General features: G+C 38.7%; 2 protein-coding genes and 1 non-coding gene across 3 annotated transcripts; 2 read left to right on the forward strand and 1 right to left on the reverse strand.

Moving 5' to 3' along the window:
• Nucleotides 1-1031: 1031 nt before the first annotated feature.
• Trnav-cac (transfer RNA valine (anticodon CAC)) lies at nucleotides 1032-1134 on the reverse strand. Its single transcript has 2 exons — nucleotides 1098-1134; nucleotides 1032-1067 (listed from the first exon to the last, which is right to left on the reverse strand). It is a non-coding gene; the product is annotated as a tRNA-Val (tRNA).
• A 118-nt stretch (nucleotides 1135-1252) lies between these two features.
• On the forward strand, nucleotides 1253-9822 carry LOC140951352 (S-formylglutathione hydrolase-like). Its single transcript, XM_073400618.1, has 10 exons — nucleotides 1253-1454; nucleotides 2911-2999; nucleotides 3737-3835; nucleotides 5030-5154; nucleotides 5838-5902; nucleotides 7506-7560; nucleotides 7999-8097; nucleotides 8524-8589; nucleotides 8904-9002; nucleotides 9670-9822. Exons 1-10 carry the CDS (start codon nucleotides 1387-1389, stop codon nucleotides 9748-9750), a joined length of 846 nt encoding a protein of 281 aa, XP_073256719.1. The 5' UTR covers nucleotides 1253-1386; the 3' UTR covers nucleotides 9751-9822.
• A 1233-nt stretch (nucleotides 9823-11055) lies between these two features.
• On the forward strand, nucleotides 11056-19487 carry LOC140950843 (uncharacterized). The gene is made up of 5 exons (XM_073400064.1): nucleotides 11056-11316; nucleotides 14346-14429; nucleotides 15579-15906; nucleotides 16519-17368; nucleotides 18504-19487. Exons 3-5 carry the CDS (start codon nucleotides 15610-15612, stop codon nucleotides 18800-18802), a joined length of 1446 nt encoding a protein of 481 aa, XP_073256165.1. The 5' UTR covers nucleotides 11056-11316; nucleotides 14346-14429; nucleotides 15579-15609; the 3' UTR covers nucleotides 18803-19487.
• Nucleotides 19488-20475: the final 988 nt, after the last annotated feature.

Genomic DNA, 20475 nt, shown 5'->3' on the forward strand with positions numbered 1-20475 from the left:
TAGATATGCAAAGTCGCCTAATTTTAGAGAGGTTTGTATGGTGGGGGCAAATTTGTGTCTTCACCACACAAACGTCTGAAAAATTTCATTTCGCCTGTTACACTTTTCGTTACAGTTTTATATATTCTTTCCGCTTTTCTCCAGACACAGTCAAGAAATTCGTCAAAATTAACTTTTAATATGAATTTAACTTTGCTTGTCATTTCGTTTTCAGTGTTTCATTGAGTGATGGTGTTACAAGAAGACACTAAAATATTCTAGTTGCTAGCCACAGTCCTCACTGGGGAGATCACGGACAAAATGTCCAATTTTCCAAACATGCATATCTTATTTTCTGTGCTGAAAATAATAATCAGGAAATATCTAGGGGCTCGACATCAATTCTTATAAGGATTGTATTTTCACGGCTATACCGGTTTCTAGTCCTAAGTGTCTCAAGAGATACAAACTTAGGGCAGCCAAACCCAAGACTGTTCATCTTGTTTGGTCTCTTGAAGTAATCACTATCCCTGTCACATGACAGTCTCCACCCTTTATTCTGTCTTGCACCAATCTCGTTGTCTTGATCAATAGGAACAAAGTCCACTCGTTGTTGAAACGTTGAAATGATTGAAATTTTGTATATATTCTCTTCACTGTTTTCCATGTTTGTTTTTATTGTAGTGCTTTTAAGCCTTGTTCAAACATCAAGAAATTTAATCATTGGTAGCCTGCGTAGCAAGCGGTTCCGTGCGGTTTAGGAGCAAAGAACGAGGAACGAGAGTCAATTTTGGCTCTTGTTTCATTTCTCGCGCGGCCAAACTCCGAGAATCCCGTTCCGCGGTCTCCGAAACCAAACGGAAACACTTGCTACGCAGGCTAATCATTGCTGATCATTCTCTTTAATGGTGATCTGGCAGAGGTGTAGTTGGGAGAAATTTGGTGCTGCTCACTATTGGGGCTTATTAACTAGATTTGAAAACCGATCATACATCTTAGTACTTGAGAAAAAAAAAAAAGAAAAAGGAGAAAAAAAAAAAAAAGAAAAGAAGTGTTTCCGGCCGGGCTCGAACCGGCGACCTTGCGCGTCGTCCGTTAAGGCTCTATTTGAGCCCACTTGTGAGGCGCACGTGATAACCACTACACTACGGAAACCGCTGATGACAAAGGGTGGAAATTTTACATACTTAATCTATTTAAAAGTACAGTACTTGCTCATTCTTTCTGCAGCCTGGCACTAGTTACTGCTTAAGCAAAGACCTGTTGAGTAGGGTTCATCTGAGTGATAATTTCACCATTTTACGATTTAAGTATTCCCGATTTGGCAATTTTATTTGGTCAAGCGTCTCTCCTATTTCAAAACTGAAGCATATATCACGTCAGACACTGAAAATTACCCAAACCAACATGGCCGTGCAAGAAACCTCGAGCGTAAAGTGCTTTGGTGGTTTTCAAAAGGTTTTCAAGCATAACAGGTTTGTGCAACAGCCTTTTTAACACGTACCGATATTTTTATTGTTGCACCCATTTATAGGCAGAGGATTCTTCCATAATGTTAAAGGATCCTAAAGTCGATCACCATTTCTTTTCCCCCCGTACGCCCACGCCGCCCCGAAACCCTCCTCCCCACCCTCCCCCTGTTGCTCCTTTAATGCTCTCTCATACAATAATTTGATAAATATTTGAAAGATGAGCATTGTAGGATGATTTGAAACATATGCCACTTATCATCATATTCCAGTCCTAGTAGAATGCTGGATGTCTGTCACATGAACCTAGTAAAATGGTGTACTTAAGGTACCCCTGGGCCAAGAAACAGTCAACACTATTGGCTGACACTTAATTGGTCGAGGTGATGGCTGACATAGTGGCCAATATCGATCAACATTTTGATCAGTCTACTATTGGTCAACATGCCAGCCAAGTCTCAGACAATATGTCTGGTGACATTAATTGGTCAACATCAGGCGCAGATCTGGGATTAAATACTGACTGTTTTCCTAAATGAAGTCCGTAAGGCTTTAGCTGTTAGGAGGGTGTAAGGGGGCATGCTTCCCCTTGAAATTTTTTAGATTTTAACTCCCCTAGGTCCCCTTTCCTAGGTTTGTGAGTCATGCAGACACGATATTGGCCAGGGCTGGGTTGTTCGAAGCTGAGGGTTAGTAGGGAAATTTGAACACAGATATGAGAGCTTAAAAAAAAATTCAGTGTAATTCTCTTTGTCTACAATTTGATGATTGGATACTCTAAAACGAATAAAGAAAACTATCCGAAAGGATGCTTTTCATAAAAAGAAAAAAAAAAATTAAAGGCTAAAATTTAACCACGGGTTAGTGCTAACCAGGGTTTGAACAACTCAGGGCCCCGTTCTGTTATCCTCGGATGATATTGATACCATTTGAAGTTATCATACATATACATTGGCACTACCACGAATCTTCAGATTGTTTTGAATACTCCAAAAAATCCCTGCTTAAATCAAGCCACCAAAAAAATACTTTCCAAATTTTTCTACCTGAAAAAATCCCGGAATCGAAAATATCAAACCCAAAAATAATCCTTTGATCATCTCCATCACTTGAAATCCAGAGTATCCCCCTGGACACTAGACAAAAGCCATATCCTGCGGGTGTACTGACCAAGTATCGACTAAGTAATTCTGCCGTTGGATTTTTTGGCTAAGTATTAGCCTACATATTAGCTGCAGGCATAACAGCTGATCCAGTTTGATTCATGTTGAGAGAAATCTGTTTTCCTTTTTCATTTATGGCAAAGTAAGTTTCTTTGTGTAGAAAATTGCATTTCAGGTGAAAAAAAGGTACTAGATGAAAAAAAAAATTAAGTAAAAGAGTAAACCAGTTGTAAAAAAGTGTTTGGGTAAACATTTTCCTAACAATTTTTATTGGTTTTCTGTGTTTTAACTTTTTACAGTGCAGAGTTGAAATGTGACATGAATTTTGCAGTCTATGTTCCACCTCAAGCAGCATCAGAGAAAGTTCCAGTTCTTTATTGGCTCTCAGGTAACTGCAAGTGTCGCCGTTCTTTACTTTTCTTTGCGCCATTTTTTTCCGCCCGTTTAGTTTTTCCCTTGCCCACACTATCTGCCCCTGGGTCTCCAAGGATGGTGTTTGCAACTAATAATTAATTATTTTATTGCTATAAGGGATTGTTGAGAAGAGTGCCCTGAAGCCTTAACATGCTATTAGGTTTTTGTTTTGGACCACTTGAAAAAAACTATTTAAAAGTGATAGTTTTATAATACCGGGTAGTATTAACAGAGATTAATATTGCTTAATGTACCAAGGATGTCAAAGTCGACAGACTCTGCAATCTCTTTGAGTCCTCAAATAGCACAGCCCTGCTTAGCCAGACATATCTCCATTTATTTGTCAAATATTATTCAGTCAGTTTTGAATGATATGCAGACAGCAGCCATCAATCTTTACTGAAGAAAAGAATGAGTTTCAATCTCTAACAAAAGAGTCAAATTATATTTAATGAGCAACGGTTTTTGTGGTGTTTAAAGCATTTAAGCAGTCATGAAAAACACTGGATCTGCTTGTCTGTGTTCCTGCCATAAGGGGATTAATAGCTTCGTTGATTAGAAAATATATCAACCTAACAGAACACACAGTTAAGTACCTGATGTCACCAAGACAAACACTGAATTCAATATATCAAGGCTTGAACCTGAAATGAAATCCTTGCTTGAAGATGGCATCTACTTAACTTTTGATAGTTTAATTTCGTTGTTCAGGCTTAACATGTACAGAACAGAACTTCATCACTAAGGCTGGTGCACAGCGGACTGCAGCCGATCAAGGCATCATGATTGTGGCACCTGATACAAGCCCTCGTAAGTCAATTCCAGTAATATAGTAATATTCCAGTAATATAAAGAAATAATTGTAATATTTCAGTAATATAAGAAAAAGATAAACAGAGAGGACTTAACATTTTTTGCAGCACTTGCAATTCTTGTTTGAGTTGTCTGCAAAGTGATTATGTGGTTAACAAGTTGAAAAATTCCAATATAAACATCAGTTAGAATCAACTACCAACCAATATAGGGAGAATGTGGGAGGTTAGATATACCTTAGCCATGCAATACCATTACAAAACTGTAAATGACCTAATAAATGCCCGGGGGGCATCTACTTAATTTTAGGGGTCCTAGCAGGGGCATTTGATAGATAGGAGGCATTTATTTAGAGAGAGATTCTCATAGCTAACTGTAACAAGCTTTAAAAAATTGATATGATTTCGGCAAAAATACGGAGGTAGTTTGAAAATAGCGGGATATCATGACTCCATCAATTGATATGTCTAGGCCGTCTAGAGATCCACATCACTCTTTCAAATCCCAACATTGCTGTCAGGATCCCTAGTCAGGGTTATTGTGCTGCCATCATTAGTCTATCCTTACTTTGAACTTGACATTGAGCAAGATGAAATACAGAGCCTTGTTAATCCAGTAAGAAACTGAGACAATTGAACGATTTTTCTCCATTTTGCTAATTCCTAGTATTTTGTAGAGGGGTGTCAATCAGAGAGGGGGGATTTGTTAGAGACGGGTGTTTAATGCAATAATTGTGTTAAAATTATTTTAACAGCATAGAGGATGTGTTTTATTAAATAAGAGGCATTTAGTTGGTCATTTAATGTAATTTCACCCTGATACTAACCAATCATCATCATCATCATCATCATCATCATTATTGTCGTCATCATCATCATTATTATCGTCATTGCCATCATGGCCACCATCACTGATAACACTGCCACCACCATTATCATCCCCACCGTCATTATCGTTATACTGTTAATCATTTTCATAAACGGCATTGTCATAAATTATCATGATTATCACTTTCATTTTTTAAGCATTGCCATTGCTATCACTATTATGATTGGCATAGGGATTGCAAATGCCAGAAGTGCTGTTGCTACTGATACCTTGCAACTTTACTGTTACCATTGCTACTGGGACTGTTGTTGCAACAATGATGATTATTATATTTTCATTGTTATTATTTCATACTATTTGCAGGATCCTGTGGTATTGAAGGAGAAGATGACAGCTATGACTTTGGAACTGGTGCAGGTTTCTACATTGATGCAACTGAAGAGAAGTGGAAAACCAATTACAGAATGTTCTCTTATGTCACAAAAGAGGTTATAAATCTAGCTAGGAAAAATTAACATTACCATGCAAGCTTATATGTAAACAAAGGATTTGTTTTGTTAACTACCTTTTGGGACAAATGATTTCATGTAGGGGCTTCGAACAACCCACCCCAACCACACCTAGATTTACAGTGTACCTCAGGGGTGTACTATTAATTTTGATCTATTAAACGTTTATAAATGTCTTGCAAGTATCACATGTGAGATGCAGAGATTTTCTTTATAGGCTGGTGTTAGTAAAGCTATTTCCCCTTTTTTCAAGGAAGAGGTTATTGGCTACAGTGTTCTCTGCCTGGTGGAAGTGCTGAACCCTTTAAGCCCCAATAGTGACCAACAACAATTTTCTCCTAACAATATCCATACAATGTCAAGAGATTAAGTTGTGAGAATTAAAAAAATGATCACCTAAGGGAAAATGCTTTGATCTTTATCAAATTCTCTCAACTAACTGTTAAAGGAGATCTATGGAGATCAGTTTGGAGGATTTGTATATGGATATTGGGGCTTAAAGGGTTACATGTTCTAATTACCAAGAACAGGAGAAAGAAGTCATACCATGAAAGAACTTAAATTGCTCTTTTACTTTACACTCTCCAAATTCATCTGTCAGTAGTAAAATCTGTAATGAGGTTAGAATTTATTATTTGGATTTTTGTGTTTTTTCTCTTCAGCTTCCTGCCTTGATTCAAAGCAACTTCCCAGTTCTTGCAGACAAGCAGTCAGTGTTTGGTCATAGGTAAGCAACTTAAACCAAGAACTTAAACCCTATTTGCCATAATGTGGGACAGTTCTGCCATATCTTAGTTTTTATAACAGCTCCCCATTTTTAGATGGGTAATTTCTTTGTTCTTTGTGTGTGACTCAGTGAATGTATCGAGTACAATGTTTTACAGAAAGTTTTGTAGTCACTTAACAGGACAACTCGGATTAATATTAATCCGTGGATTATAATAATAATAGATTATAATATGGTTATCATAATCCGATAATAGATTATTATAATCCAGTAATAAATTATTATAATCCAGCAATAGATTATTATAATCCAGTAATGGATTAAGGCACGGCAAAAATTGAAAGGATTAGATTATTATTAATAATAATCATCCGGATTAATATTAATCTCTATTATAATCCGGGTGAGTGCAGCACTGGAAACAATAATTGGAGGAGGCTGGATTGTTGAAGCTGTCGAACAGTCGGCATCATTCTCCCAGATTAGAGATGGCGACATTCTTGTTAAAGTGAATGACAAGGCATGTATAAAGTATCGTTATCAACGCATACAGGATATGTTGTCTGCAAGGTCACTTGCCAACATAACTCTAGAGTTCTTCCGTCCAGCTGAAATTGGTGCCAACACTTCAGTCAATCATACGCCTTCGTGGATGCGACCAGCTAACCCATCAACAATAATGGCTCCTTCTATGACACCAATCCTGAAACCCAGTCCTCTAACAAAAATTCCTACTTTAAGTCCAGCATATACGCAGACGGTCCAAATCATGAAATGCTCCCTGGGAAATAACTATCTCTATGGATCAAACTCAGAAAGACTGAGTCTTTTAGAAATAACTGGAAAAGATTCAAGGATTTCCTCTGATGATGTGTGCACTGACATCCCTTTCACTTTGTTATCTTTTTTTATTACTTAAGATCTTTATTCTATTCTACGTTAAAAATCTTCATGGCCCTGCAAAAAATTCAGTTGCAACTGTATTACCAGCAGAGCTGAGACAACTGCCGACTTCTGCTACTAAAATATAATAACGTATAATAAGGAGTGCGGTTATTGACTGAATGTAATTAAGAGTTTTGTTCACAAACTACTAGCACAAGTAGCAAATTCGTTGTGGTTAGAATAGAATATTTTCTTTATTGAGAGACTTGTACAAATTTGAGCTATGTGGGATTATATTTATCGGATTAATATTAATCCTAATCGTTTAAGGTACGGCTCAAAGCTCAGTTATGGTTTATAATAATCTATTACTGGATCTAATATTAGGATTAATATTAATCTGATTAATATTAATCCTACATAAGATTAATAGTAATCCTAATTGATCTAGGCACGGCTCAAACCTCAGTAATGGATTATAATAATCTATTACTGGATTATAATAATCTATCACTGGATTATAATAATCTATTACTGGATTATAATAATCATTAGGATTAATATTAATCCGATTAATATTAATCCGAGTTGTCCTGACTTAAGCACACTTATGAAAACTGGGAGATTATCTCAAAGCTGACTTTTTTTGTTCTTTTTAGATGTTCAGTAATACATATTACAATATGTATTAGTTTATTTCTTTGTAATTTGTTCTTAGCATGGGTGGTCATGGAGCTTTAACCTGTTTTTTCAAGAATCCAGGATTTTATAAGGTGGGCAGATTGCAGTACAATAAATTAATTATAATATATTTAATGTAACTTTTCATATACCTTTACCTTGTAAAACTGTCGAGACATATTGTTTTAGTGCTCAGAATCTGGAAAAAACAAACAAACAAATTAACAAAAAACAAAAAAATGGCTTTGAGTTGAAGCCTTAAAAGAGTTGTTTTGTGGCTTGCCTTTTTTGAAAATCTTTCAAAAGTCTACAGTTTGATTTTTTGCTAAATCATTTAGCATTTAATTTAGTGATTACCATACTTACATTGTAAAGGTTAAGCCAGTGCTATAAGCATTTATGGGTCTAGGCCATCTGCAGTTTAATTGGAACACACCACATGGCTTGGGTGCAAAAGATCCTTTAAGATATTTGGTAACCTTAGTGCATATTAATTATATGTGGCAACTGTGTTTCTTTACTCTGTTCAGTCAGTGTCAGCCTTTGCACCAATTTGCAATCCAGTGAAATGTCCATGGGGAGAAAAGGCATTTAGTGGATACCTGGGAAGCAATAAAGAATCATGGAAGGTAATACATTGTCTATTTAACAAATAGATTCCATGTTGCCGTGGGTCTGTTCAGTATCAGATGACTGATCTCGTCACAATGTGGTAAAAACAAAAAAGTGGCACACGAGCTGCAGGTGAGTGTGTTAATGGTGTTTTTACCACATTTTGACGTCTTCGGTGATCTGTTACTGAACAGACCATGGTAGTATGGAATCTGTTCGTTTTATACAATGTACAGACAAGAAAAAGTAGCGACTCACTGAGTGCCACCTCCCCCCAACAAAACACTTTGACCTGCCACCTTCTCCCTCCTCTGCCCTTCATAGCCATTGATTTAACCACGTTGTTTTTTTTCCTCTGTGTGTCTTCTTTAGCAAAGCTAATAAAATCAAACAAAGAAAATAAAATTTGTGGATCAAATTTTGCCTTTCTTTGTAACTTTCAGGAGTACGATGCTACCGAACTGGTGAAAAACTATGATGGACCAATTCCAGATATACTCATTGATCAGGTGAACTGACATAATTAGGACAATACGATGACTGTTAGCCTCCCAAAATATCAATATCAAAATATTTCTGTCTCTGATTGGCTTCAAAGTCTTGGCGGTTTCTTCATAACATTTTTGCTCGTATCGTATCCGAGGAACAGCTGGCAAATGTTTTGAAGGTTACGGAGGTGATATCCGCCAAGGCCGAATGCATAATTCTTCATATCATACCTTTTTTCATCTAATAACCGTTGTCCATGTCAATCCCTTCCATCCTTAATACTTTATAATTTGCTATAAAACACTTACCATACATTCTTTAACCTTTTTTATAGGGCACCAAAGACCAATTTTACCCATCCCAGCTACTTCCGGAGAACTTTGTGGAGGCCTGCAGGTCCAAAAATGTTCCTGTAACCTTAAGAATGCAGGAGGTATATCCCGTCTAACGAATTTGAATGAATTAATAATGAATCTTTGTAAATTAGCAGTAGAACAAGAACACGAACGAATAATTCAGGTTTTAGTGACCCGTTTCAAGCCCGGCCGACCCTAACCTCGTTCTCAGGGTTCTCTCTCTTGCTTCGCTGGGAACGAGGGTGGACCTGAGCCCTGCAGTGAAACGCCTGTCGTAACTGTCTGTATCGGACTGAGATGAGACTGAAAGCCCGCACTGAAAGTCAGCTTGAACTATCGTATTTGAACCGTTGAAGAAAAATTAAATACTTCAAAGATTATCGCAGTACGCAATTAAGGTGTACACAACACACCGCAATTAATACAGCGAGCTTGAGCAACGAGAACGCTGATGTCTCGCCAACGAATCTGAGTGCTGTACTTCTTTGTTGAGTCTACCACAAAAAGAAGATATCAATTTTGACGTCCGGCACGTCACCGTCCTCGTTGCATAAGATCCCTTTTTAGTTTAAGAGAAACCCTGACGGGAGAAGTTAAGGCTTAGTGAACGGTATTCTAAGCCCATGACCCTGCGATACCAGTGACATTTTGAATGACTCAAAGAAAGCCGTTTATTTTTGGATATTTAACGTTTTTTTAAAAGTTATAGTTCATTGAAGGTAATGCATTAATTTTTTTCCATAGGGCTACGATCACGGTTATTATTTCATCGCTTCATTCGTAGAAGATCACATCAAGCACCACGCGCGCTATCTTAAAGCTTGAGGAATAAAGACTGAAGCGGGGTTAACGACTATTTTAAAGTTTCTCAGCAATAAGTAAAATTTTGTATGACTGAATAAACAAATAATAAAGTATGAATTTGTTTGCCTTTTGATTTTTCTGAAGCCTTACTCGCTATCAACTTTCCCGTCCCATAGTTCTCTAAGTACCGTATTTATTCGAATAAGCGCCCAACCTCGAATTAGCGCCCACCTCGAATAAGCGCCCATCCTAAAGTTAAAAACTGTCCATTTTGTGGACTTTGTACAAAAATGGTGGAAATTCTGCTACCTCTTAGGCTAGCCTGCGTTGCAGCCGGCCCACGCACTCGTCAAGACCATTTGTATTAGCCTCCCCGCAGACGTCCTTTGGGGTTCGTTCGCCACGCATTCGAATGCGTGACGAACGAACCCCAAAGGACGTCTGCGGGGAGGCTACATTTGTATAGTCAGTCTGCGAATTAGTGAACAAAAGCTCGTTCTAATTTCCTGCAGAGCCGCAAGGACATATGTGAGCGTTTCTGATAGGCGGGTTTCTCACGGGTTTCTTATGCGCCTCATGATTGGCCTAATTCTTACGTGTGCGTGACGGATGGGCGCAGTGACATGTCAAAATTGCCAGAAAGGAGTTGGCAAGGATCGCGTATAGTAAACAATGTAATTTAGAGCGTCTGTGACGCAGGCAATCGTAGGCTCGATTTCAGGCGTTTAAGTTCGGTTTACCTAGGCATTCAGAAAGTGGTGGTAACGCGAAATTGAGAGCGGAGATTTTTTATTTCTCATGTTTGCTGCGCCGTCCTGACTACTAGTAGTGGGCGCCAAAAAGAACGAACGCGCCCGTTCTTTTTCACGCCCACTACTTCCAAGCGCCTGCTACGCAGGCTAAGTCCTCGCTATCTTACAGATGCTCATCACCAATATCAACCGCCCGTCTCCCTGAGAAGAGTGAGAAGCACTGTAGGAGCTTACGTCATTTGCTCCTGCATGATCCTGGAAGCACCAGTCTACCCATGGCCAGTCCCAAGAAAAAAAAAATTAAAAAAAATAAAAATCTAGGACAGGAAACAGTAAGAAAACAACACAGAGACATACTTTATGAGGTATGTACACCGTAATGGCTGTTTAATGTGCATTTTAACCGTTTAATGGTACTTATGATAAATTGCCATAAAAATCGTGTGTTGAGTCTGGTTATCCTGTGCCTGCACTTACAGGTTTTGCCCGAATGGCCAGTGAGATCCAAACTGTTGTCATGACATTGTAAGGTCATGTGACCTTTCCGGGTAACATCAACCGTGACGGCGCGCAGTCATTTCCCGCCGAATTACAACGCGGAATTGCGTGGTTTGATTTTCATTATTATGCTTATTTGAAGAGATTTTCACGCGATCTTCGGGCTTTTAATTCCAAAAGAGCGAGGAAAATTTCTTTGAGCTCAGTTTAAGGGAGAAAGGAGTATTTTTCGAATGAAAGTTAGGATTTCGCAACGTCACAACAGGGAGACAACGGAAGACAAGCTGCGGTGGCTCACTGGTGCTCTTCGAATATTGTTTTTGCCCGTTTTTAAAAGGTGAGAAGTTGAACGTTTTTGGTTCATACTAATTTATTCTTATGCTTTTTGGTTGGTGGCTACCATGCATTTGAAGCTTAAGTGAAGGTTTAAACAAGCACTTTCTTTGGGAAACGACTTGACATTTCATGAGGGACCAAGGTGATCAAGTGAATTTTGCTGGTTGCCGTCGTTGTTCGTTAACTTTTAGCATATCATTGTTTAACTCAAGTTTTATTATCTCTGTTCTAAGATTTGTTGGCGATATAAGAAGAAAGAAATGTCGTCGGGCTTTAGCTTTAACACACCAATAAAATTCAGACTATCGAGCACATACTGCTCCTCTATTCTCCAAATTGGAAATTCTAGATATTTCCAAGTCAATACGCTCTATACTGCTAAATTTATGTTTCGCTACCACAATAATCTGCTGTCTCCATTCTTCCGCAATCTGTTTATGACAAACAGTTAAGTCCATAGATATGACTCAAGAACAGCTAGTAATTGTCGAGTGCATTCCTGTCGTACGAACATCAAGAAATTCACAATTTTTTTTCAAAGGACCTAGAATCTGGAACTGTCTTCCTGCATCTGTTACAAACTTGTCAAGCTTTTCTATCTTTAAGAACAAAGTGCTAGAGTTTTTCTTTAAAATAGTTACTGAATTAGTTAAGCCGCAATTCTTCGAAGCCCTTATTTCTTATAATATTTTGATGTCGAAGTGGCCTCTCCTATACGTCTGGTGGTTTCTTGAGGTCTCCTCGCCTAACAACCTGCTGTATTCTTTAAAATTTGCCGTAACACAAAGGCTAATAAATGATGATGATGGCCGGATATGCAGTATTTCCTTTCCTGATTTGGTTTGGGGTAAGAATATTTTTCCCCAAACCTCTGGTGAAACATTTTTTTCCTGACATATAATAGTGTAAGATTTTTTCCAGCATTATATTCCATGAAAGATATTTTTTTCAGTGTAGGATTTTTTTTGCTAGGTATTTCCTTGCAAGAATTTTTTTCCCTCGAAATCAGTGTGCAGGATATTTTTTTCTGAAATAACCAATATAGTCTGTACCCCCCCTCAAAAATCAAATGGTCAGCCCCTTACATGATCCTGTGTGAAATTTTCATCCCCCAGTCTCATTTGTTTTAGACTTTCATGCAAAATGGCCATATAATTCAATAAATATTTGTAAGCAAAGTAATGTTTTTATCATCGTTTACAGCAAGCACTTTTCTTTCGCAAGCCCTTCTTCCCTGGCTAATATTATCTGAAGAACACTGTTTTCCAGCATAAAATCTCAATTTCTCACATTATTTTCGTCAAAGTATGAGACCAGTGACACACAGTTCAACATCTGTCGACCAACAAAATGTTGCAAAGTGCATCATGCACCGTAGAAAGTTGAAATGCATTATTCTCCTTGTTGAATGAGAAATAGAAGTGGGTTCTCTTTTTTCAAAAAGTTGCAACTTGTTGAACATCAATGTTATTCTTTTTAAAATGTTGTATTTACTTCTCATGCATTCAACAAGCTGTACCATCTACCACAGAGTGCAGGTTGTTGAGCAACAAAACTAATAATTGATTAATGTTTAGTTGTGTCTCCTCACACCTTCAATACATTTGAAACGGAAAGGGAACTGGAGCCAAAATGTGTCCCGCAAGTATTTGTGGGATCATTACTGGGGACGCACCAATCAGCTGTTGGCCAATTTTTTTGTCTCTCCCTAGTAACGGTCCTTGGTCTCAGTTCAAAAGGTGAATAGTGCTATCCACTGGATAAATTTCTATCCACTGGATAGTGCAATATTATTGGTTTCCCTAATATTTATCCAATGGATGGGGCTAACTAGCTTTAGAACAACTGGAGCAAGGGGCGAGTTGTTCAAAGTTGGGTTAAGATAACCCAGGGTTAGTTTGAGCTTTGAATTCAGATTTGAAAGATTAAAAAGCAGTTCAGTTTTAATTCTTTTTGTCTACAAGTTTATGATTGGAAGCTCTTAAAATAACAAAGAGAATTATCCAAGAAAATGCTTTTGAACTCAAGAAAAAGAAACCTGGGTTAAATTTGACCTCGTGTTAAGTGCAAATTGGCCTTTGAACAACTGGGCCCAGGAGTCTTTGCAAAACTTGTAAACTCTGTCTAGTTTTCTTCTTGTTTCTAAAGTGGTGAATAAAAAAGTTTAAACTGAGGTAATCTTTTCATCATTACCATATAGATGTAAAATGTTCCCCCAGCAATCAATGAGTAAAATACCTGGCATAATTTTTTATATTTGTTTTAAAGACACTCTGCTATTGTAGAGAGGGGACTATTTTTATGTCTGCTTCATTATGTGGTGGGGCATTATCCTATTACCATGCTGGAGACAGTCTTTGACTGTTTATTTTCATTTCTTGAACTGATATTAATATGTGACCATGTTTGCATTTTATTATTATTATTTTATGTTTATTATTGTAATAGCTTATGTACAGACTGTAAAGCAAAATTTGCAATGATTTCTTCAGTTGAAGGTTTGATTTCAGGGATACAGCAACTTATTAAACAAATCAATGCAGTATTAATACGGTATTTATGTACTTGGCCTCGAGTGGCTTGAAGGGTTTCAAGGTGTATCTGATGATGTAAATAGTTTTGTGCATAGTTTGAAACTCCAGCAGGTAATTTCAATTTTACATGCATGTCCACTCTATTGTTACTGCTGTGAAGAGTATCACTTTTTCAATTTAACCTTAGCCACCGTGAAAAATAGTTTTTTAGTAATGCTGCCTTAGATGTTTGAGGGAAGACAAGTAACATTGTAGATGAACTTGAGACAATACTGATGTGAACATTTCTGCTCTTTTTGTTGTTATGTTCTCCTTTATTGTTTTTAAGAGGTGCTCTCTAAGTGTCTAATGGTTTGTCTCAGTGTTGTGCAAAACCTTGATATCTCATTTGGGAGTTTTTTTTGTCAGGTTCCTGGGGCACCGTCTAGGCATGACAGTCCCCTAGCTCTGCCAGCATTCTCACTCTGGCCATGCTAAAATTTTCTATTGCCTGCAGGGATATCAGATAAACTGGACTGGTAATATCCTTTAGAGGCACCCAATGACCAGCCAGGTTTACACATTACACAAAGGATCAGGGGTACGTACCCAGTAACTTTTTTCTTTAAAATAATTGTTGAAGGAGAAAATATTGACTAGAAATTTCTGAAGTTCGAGAAAGGCACAGTGTTGGATAATTGTCCACTCTTATAAGATAAACAGAGTTTTCTACAACTTGAAATTTACCTTCAATTTTTGGAGGTTGTTTTTTTTTTAATTATCTCATTTTCAAGTATTGGTATAAAGACAAACCTTTCATTAGAGTTTTTCTGATGAATGTACACGTACTCTATTTCCTCATACTTGAGGCCCTCTTAAGGGGGCTACGTATGTCCCTAGTTTGAGTTTCAAAACCTGTCTGTCTGTGAATTGAGGAGAATGCCATGTCTCTGTTGGTATTTTACTATTGTATTTGAGCTTTCCTCTGTTGCTGTTGCAGTTTCAACGCATCTTTGTATCCTTTATCGCCATTTCAACTGTCCTGTTGCTGTTTCAAGGCCATGTTGCTTGTCGGAATTTTATCCTGACAGGGCCTTATACTTTGGATCGGGCCAATCAGAATTGTTAACAGTTTCAGATGAGACGAAAAAGCCATCTAAAACTCTTGGAATGACCAAAGTTCCCTTAAGACATCTAAATAGGGGAATAGTTTTTAGGGCAGCTCTAAAATAATCAAACAGGCGCTTAACTCTAGAGACAACCATTCCAGAGACTTCTGACGCATTTGGAAACATTTGTTGGCTGGGTGCCACAGGACGGATGCTGGTCCAGTTTATTTGATATCCCTGCAGGCAATACCAACTTTTAACATGGCGAGATTGAGACAGTTCATAGAACTAGGGGACTTTAATGCCTAGAAGGTGCCCCAGGAACCTGAAAGAAAAAAGCACCTCCCAATTGACTTGAGACTAACCAAGATGCTCCTTTAAAATTACTTTTTGTCTGCTTGTAAACAGGCGAAGGAAGGAAATTGACCCCCCTTGATCCACTCCCCTAAATCTACCCATATTTTACATCATGGGCTTGTAAATGTATACTTTAAGTCATTCTCGCTTCAGCCAGAGATTTGTGATTTTGCTCCTTGTGAGCTGGTTGTACTTAGAAGGTACAATGTAAAAATTTTATCACCTATTGCAACTTCACTGTACATTTTATGTTGTGCACTGAATCTGTTCTGGTTATCTTGTAGAAACACAGTAGAACTGACAGGCTGAACAAAGATGGAGTTAATGACTCACAGTGACATTTCTGATAAAGAGCTGGTAAATACATATGGTGGTGTTGCCTACGATCATGAAAGTATGCCAAGAGTTGTTTCAGTACACAGCTGGACAGTTGAACTTCAGAATTCATACACATGTAACAAACAAGGACAAGTGCTACACCTTCCATCACATGAACTGTTTCCTCCAAATTCTTGTTATTCTATGAAGATTGATGTCAGAAGCTCACCTCAGGATAAAGGTTTTGTTAGTAAGAGAATATGCACAGTTTCCAGAGACAACCTGGACACTCATGTAAGTCATACAAAGATACTTATTTGAGATTTCTGTCTTTTGATAATGACATAAACCAGTATGTTTTATGTAAGGCCAACTGAGGAACTTGAAAGACTAAGATCTTGCTAAATGTGCTTTACAGAGCAATTGTCAGGAAAACTACATGTACTCACTACTGCCTGCCCAGTCTCCCTTCCCTGAAGAGTTACGTTTCAGTTGGTGTTACGAGTTGATTAGCAATAAAAATTTTAGAGGCAACAATGTTGGAACAGTGTGGTGACAGTTTGAAGCAATTGCGTTGTGCTTAAAACATACTGTGTAACGTTGTCTTGAAATACAACTCATAAAAATGTTTCAGCCAAAAATGAAGAGCCTATCTCTAAGTTCAACAGATGTTGAGGTGTTTGCCAGTTACATTTTTATTTTATTGTGATGAAAGGCTGGCTGGGAAAAAGTCATAAATAGTCTTCTTATAATTCGCTAGATTTTCGTTCCAAATGACTTTGTACTGCTGTATTTGCTTGTAAATAATTGAGGGAGGACTTGATATTAGATTGACTCACTCAGAGCCTTTTTCTATTCGTACTTCATCACTTGAGTACATCTTAATTAATGTTCTTTATTTTTCAGTACAAAAACAAGTTTTCTCTTTCTGATACACCGTCGTTTGCTGTGGAAAAACTCAGTCAAAAAGAGGAGAGACAGATCAACAACACAAGAACAGGAACAGGGACTGTCAGAATTCTGAGAACTCTTTTGCAAGAAAATGGCAAGAATCCTTTTGGCAAGTACTGTCATAGCGACCATAAATCACTTTGGGGTAAAGAGCATGTGTTCATGCCACAGATGGGTAATTTGTTGTTGACAGAGAACACCAACACTAAAGACATACCTGTCACAAACGTTGTACCCCTGGATGGAAAATTGATATCCCCTTGCTGTTTAAACTCGTTTGACAAATACAGTTTGGAGGCCAACAAAACTGGACCAAAAAACTTGGAAAGCCATGACTGGTCTAGAGTTGGAGTGTTAGCAGGCGAAAACTCTGAGCAACTACATGTAAACTCTTCACGTAAGCGCCTTAACTCAAACTTCACCAGCTCACTTTCGTATTCAGGGCACGTTTCGGAAGGAGAAGCTTTTGGGAAAGATTGCCTTCAAGGACAAACTACAGAAGTTTCTGTTCCTCAAAACAAACCATTGTTTACGCCAGCTTTGTGTAATTCTACCGGGCAAACCCAGATCTCCGAAACGCCTGTTTCACTTTCTCGAAAAAGACCGCGGAAGTCAATTCCTAGGAAAATCGATATGCATTTGGAATGGCAGAAGTCTTGTTCTAGCTCAGACGGTGAAGGAACATCAAAAGTTTCAGAATCGCCCAAGCAGGATGTATCCGGCAGTCCTTCACACGAGAGGAGCAGCTCAGAGTCTGATAAAGAGTCCTCTGGCGGTACAAAAGTGCTGTTCAAAAGAACTGCAGGTAAAAGGAGTTGTTTGTTCATTCTGCTTTTATGGGTGAAAGCCAAAAGTTGAGCTGTTAGTTAAAGTTGAACTTCCATGTGCGACTACCGATCCAAAACAAAAAGATTTACCCAGTGAAATTCCTATAGTTAGAAACTCTCGTAAGCGACTGCGACGGAAATTTTGGACTGACAGTTGTTTGATTTTCCGTTGTTTTTAACCTCTTGTAAGCAACCACTTGACTAGCCTGTTCCAGTTATTCAGCCCTCGTTTTTCCCCCTCGTAATTCCCCGCGTACGATTCTCTCTCCACCATCTGAACGCCAGGACGAACCGGCTACTGCTTGACGTATGGTCTTATCTCTATGTTCACTACGTGTACATGTGCTCCGTTACTCGGAGAACCTTTAGTGAGAACATAAAACTACACGTAGCGAAAGATAAAAATTGTGGGTAGTTAATTATCCTCGAAAAAGATGTATCGGAATCTCCTGTCGGAAGGGACCCCCTGTGGACCAAGCGACCACCTCCTGTCACTTAAGGCGCTGGTTTTCACAAGCGACGGAATCGGACTCGGAATCGTAAACGGAGTCTCAAGAGCGCGAAAATCAAACATCAGAGTAATAAGCAGAGACATAGGCGCGAAGGAGTCGGAGTCAGAAGAATCACAAAGTTTCCATATTTTCTTCCGACTCTAGTGAAACCAGATTGTCACAGTCGGAAGCAGAAGCGGAAGGATAAACCAATCACGAGGCTAGTTCCCACGCTTTGTGATTGGTTTAGTTCTTCGGCTTCTGCTTGCGAGTCCGACAGTTTACGTTTCACTTGAGAGTCGTAAGCGGAATCAGAGGAATCAGAACGCTGTTTTCACTAGATCGTTGAGTCCCATGCTTCTGATTTCGACTCTGACTCCGTCTCCGTTGCTAATGAAAATCTTGGGTGGTTGCTTACGGGAGGTTCGACTGTATTTTAAAACTGAGTATTTCTTGCAGAACCTCATTCAGCTGTAAGTTTTTGGGAGGGTTTTTGGTCTATCGACGCCTTTCTAAGGCTTAAATATGAACTACTGTACTTTGATAGCGAGGAGTTTTGAAAATAAGGAAAAGTGCATATATTTCTCTACTTCCATGTAAGGTGTTTGGTCCGTTTCCCCAGTGCATACAAGTTCGGACACAGAAGAAGACAAAGTACTTGAGGACTCACCCAGCTGGAACAGGGAAACATCACAAAGTCAGTTACCTTATGGTAATTCTGGGAATAAACCGTCAACGAACATTTGCGTCTTTACAGATCGACCTATAGCTTCACTTGTACCATACAATCCTTTGGAAAATGTCAACGTCGAGCCTATATATTCTCCTGCTTTAGATCGAGAAGCTCGCATCAAAGAGCTGCTTAGCAAACAAGAAAAACTTCTAGCGAAAATGCGCCAGAAAAAAGTTGACGAGGAATGAACGATTGAAGTCGTCAGGAGTGGTTAGCCTTTCGCATGGACTTGAATTTATGGAAATCATATATCCTTGGTTAAGCTTTGGACTCAAAAGTTTAATATTGTATGTAATATACTTGAATGCTACAACTTGCACATCACTCGCATTGGTCGACGTCAGGCTTTTGCGCCATTACCCACAATCGTTGACGTGCTATAGCCGCATAGAGACGGACGTACAGTACCCTCTACAATTCTCGCGAGGACTCGCAGCCCAACCCTTTAGAAAGGAAAATTCATTGTTACTGTATATGAACGAGAAGGACGATAAAAACCGGATATATGTACCGTTAGTTTCATAGTTGTACCATGTTACGTTACCATTTGCAGTTTCACCGTCAAGTGTTAATATTACTTGATAGGATGCAGAGCGAAACATAGTTTTGATCCTTCTTTTTGTAATGATGAGGGTGCGATAATGTTTGTTATTTTAGAGAACATTTGTTTTATTCCACAGCGTGGAATTTTAGATACACAAGAATATTTAAGGGTATTTCTCTTCGTGGAGAAGATGCACTTTTTGTGACCTGAACCACAGCGAACCGATTTGGTATTTGTACCACAATATTTTGAAGTGCCCAAGGCTCTCATTAAAATTTCAAGTTGCCGGGCTAATGGTACAAGTAGGCGAGGAATACAGCAGCTAGGGATTTTGTTTGATTCTATTTTTCTCCTGTTTTCCTACAAAAGTGGTTGGGGGGGGGGGGGGGGGGTGGGGGGGTCACGTTTATAATAGCCATGAAAAATCCCCAGCCCCCAGCCCTCTGAGTGCCTCTGAGGTAAGCAGTAGAGTTAAATCAAAGTAAGTGAAAGCAGCTATTTTGGAAAGTGTTGTCTGTGCTTTTGAAGAGGGAGCTTGAGCAGCTACTGGGGCGACGGCAGCAAAAACTTCCCCCATATTGTACTTTGTAGATTCGCCTACTCAATGATTCATGGCAATTATTCCATCTTAAATATAGATGAATTTCCAGGAGTTTTACATCCAAGTTAAGAAGAATTCGTCGTTGTGTGTATTTTATAAAACGATGCGTAATGGAGCGTACAGAGCACGTCAAGATATGTGCGGTGCCAAAAAACGTAATGCATATGCGGTATTATTGTCTGTTTATTTTAAAGGACAAAGGAGACTCACTTTAAACCACAGAAACAACAGTGTTTAATGTTAAATCAAAGTGGTATATTGAACATTGAAGGATAACTTTTGAAATTTGGCAAAATCTATTAATTTTACTTGTACAACTGTAATGTATTCGTCCTCTTTTTAATACTTTGGTATTTGCCCACTTTTATTACAGTTGAACTTCTCTACACTCTCTACAACTGCCACCTTGGGGACAAAATAAACTGGCCATTGTAGAGAGGTTGAAACAAGCGTGAATGTACGGACTGCCCGCCAAAAAAAATGGCCGTTGTAGAAAGGTCGCCGTTGTGGAGAGGTGGCCGTTAGTGAAGGTTCGACTGTATACAGTACACAGAGGGTCCCCAATAGGTTTTCCGGGATACGGGATTTCCCTAGTTGGAAGCTCGGGATTCGGGATTTTACTGCAAAATCAGGGAGGGATTCGGGATTAAAAGTGTGCGCGGGAGGTGGGATGCCAAAAATAGCCCTCGGGATTACGGGATTGCTCGAAATCTTAG

This window comes from Porites lutea, chromosome 10, assembly GCF_958299795.1.
Source record: "Porites lutea chromosome 10, jaPorLute2.1, whole genome shotgun sequence".
In the NCBI taxonomy this organism is placed as follows: domain Eukaryota; kingdom Metazoa; phylum Cnidaria; class Anthozoa; order Scleractinia; family Poritidae; genus Porites; species Porites lutea.